The sequence below is a fragment of the Asparagus officinalis genome, chromosome 10 (assembly GCF_001876935.1).
Source record: "Asparagus officinalis chromosome 10, Aspof.V1, whole genome shotgun sequence".
Lineage (NCBI taxonomy): Eukaryota > Viridiplantae > Streptophyta > Magnoliopsida > Asparagales > Asparagaceae > Asparagus > Asparagus officinalis.
The window spans coordinates 56517397-56518952 of record NC_033803.1 but is presented as its reverse complement, the minus strand read 5'-3'; the positions used below and the strand labels follow the sequence as shown (position 1 = coordinate 56518952).

The window sequence follows — 1556 nt, the reverse complement described above, 5'->3', positions numbered from 1 at the left end:
CAATTTGCCGAACCACGTAAAAATTGATTGTACTGTTTTTGTGTGATTTGTAATAGCTTTTAGGATCCCTCGACAGGTCAGTCCTAGAACTGATGAGAGGAAGAGCCGATATCTCACTTGGTTGAGATATCCGCTTCAGATTCTTGTCTCCTTGGTGAGACGGGAATTCTTATTGCGATCTGACTCTCTTGTTGTGCTGCCGAAGTGCTGCCAAAATTTCCGCTGCGCGCAACATATATTATCCAACTCATAATGTCTTAAATTGTTCCTTGATTTCTTTCTTTATATGGTCCAAACTTATAATTCTTCCATACTAGCATTTTCTCCTTGACATGTAATAATACACTAGAATATGATAATAATTGTATTTATAATAATGAATCAACATCCTACTTTAAATAGCTTTGGGGACTGAACTTTTAGAAGCATTGAACAGCTTATATTCCTTTGAAAGAAACACATATTTATTTTCATTACTTTGAGCATTGCTAAACCATGAGAATCACTTTAATGAACGAGCATTAGGAAAAAAACTATGATTACCACCATCTACAACAACTTTAACGCAACTTTGCTCACTGTCCAAGCTAAGAACAAAGAAAGATCTTCAACATGTTTGTGGATAAAGAAACCATTGCTTTCATTGATTCATCCACTGAGTACAACAGTAAGAATACAACAATTGCACCTACACACCCTTAATAAAAGATGGGTTACAAAGAGAATAAACAGAAGGCATTGAACAAGACATTCAATGAGAAAAAAGTTTTAAACAAAAACCTTTGATACTTCACCTTTTCCTATGTTTTCTCTCCAAATAGCCTATGACTCATAAATACACAGTTTACACTCACTATATGAAGAAATACTTCGGCATGTGCTCATCTACGCACCAACAGCAAACCAAACACTTTCTTCTTTCTTTGCATACTCCACTCTCAAACTTTATACCATTATTGATTGCTTTTTCTTTTGAACTTCGACCTAAACCATGTGAGATGTCATTGTAAAGTGCTCTATATATCTTCAAAATAGAGCAGGACTCAAAATGTCTCAATCAGGATAGCTTAAGAACAAACTGCTTCAACTGCTAATCTCTTTAATACATTTGGACATGGGTCTTGCCCAAAATTGTCATTGGTGATCGTTACTGCACATCTCCCTTGGCCCATGCATCGCTGATATGATAGAATGTATGTTATTGATTTATTAAAATAAAACTGCATTTGATCATGAGCTAAAGCTACCTAATATTAAGTTGTGGTGAAATTATGTTTTTGTAATCTAACATGTCCTGGTTGATTGAGGCCCCTCTCTGTTAGGGGAAACATTGGCTATTTTACATAGAGATACATTTTCATTCTGAAATTTGTTTTAAATTCATGTCATTGGGGTCTGAACCTAGACAGCTTCAGTACCATCTTAAAGTTACCACTGCACCAACTCTGAAGTTATTGTGAGGGTTAAGTGAGAGTTTATAATTTTACGCCTCAAGGAACCTATTCTTTTGTAAATTGCCTCAACTCACTGACTAGCACTAAGCACCTAGAAGGATA

The 1556-nt window shown here is 35.5% G+C and overlaps 1 protein-coding gene across 3 annotated transcripts in view; it reads right to left on the bottom strand.

Moving 5' to 3' along the window:
* LOC109825641 (beta-galactosidase 5-like) overlaps window positions 614-1556 on the bottom strand; it is an 8999-nt gene continuing 8056 nt past the window's right edge. For all 3 annotated transcript variants that reach the window (XM_020392502.1, XM_020392503.1, XM_020392504.1), the window contains exon 19: window positions 614-1178. In XM_020392502.1, the coding sequence (XP_020248091.1) occupies window positions 1068-1178 (111 nt within the window). In that variant the 3' untranslated portion in view covers window positions 614-1067. The remainder of the gene's footprint in view (window positions 1179-1556) is intronic.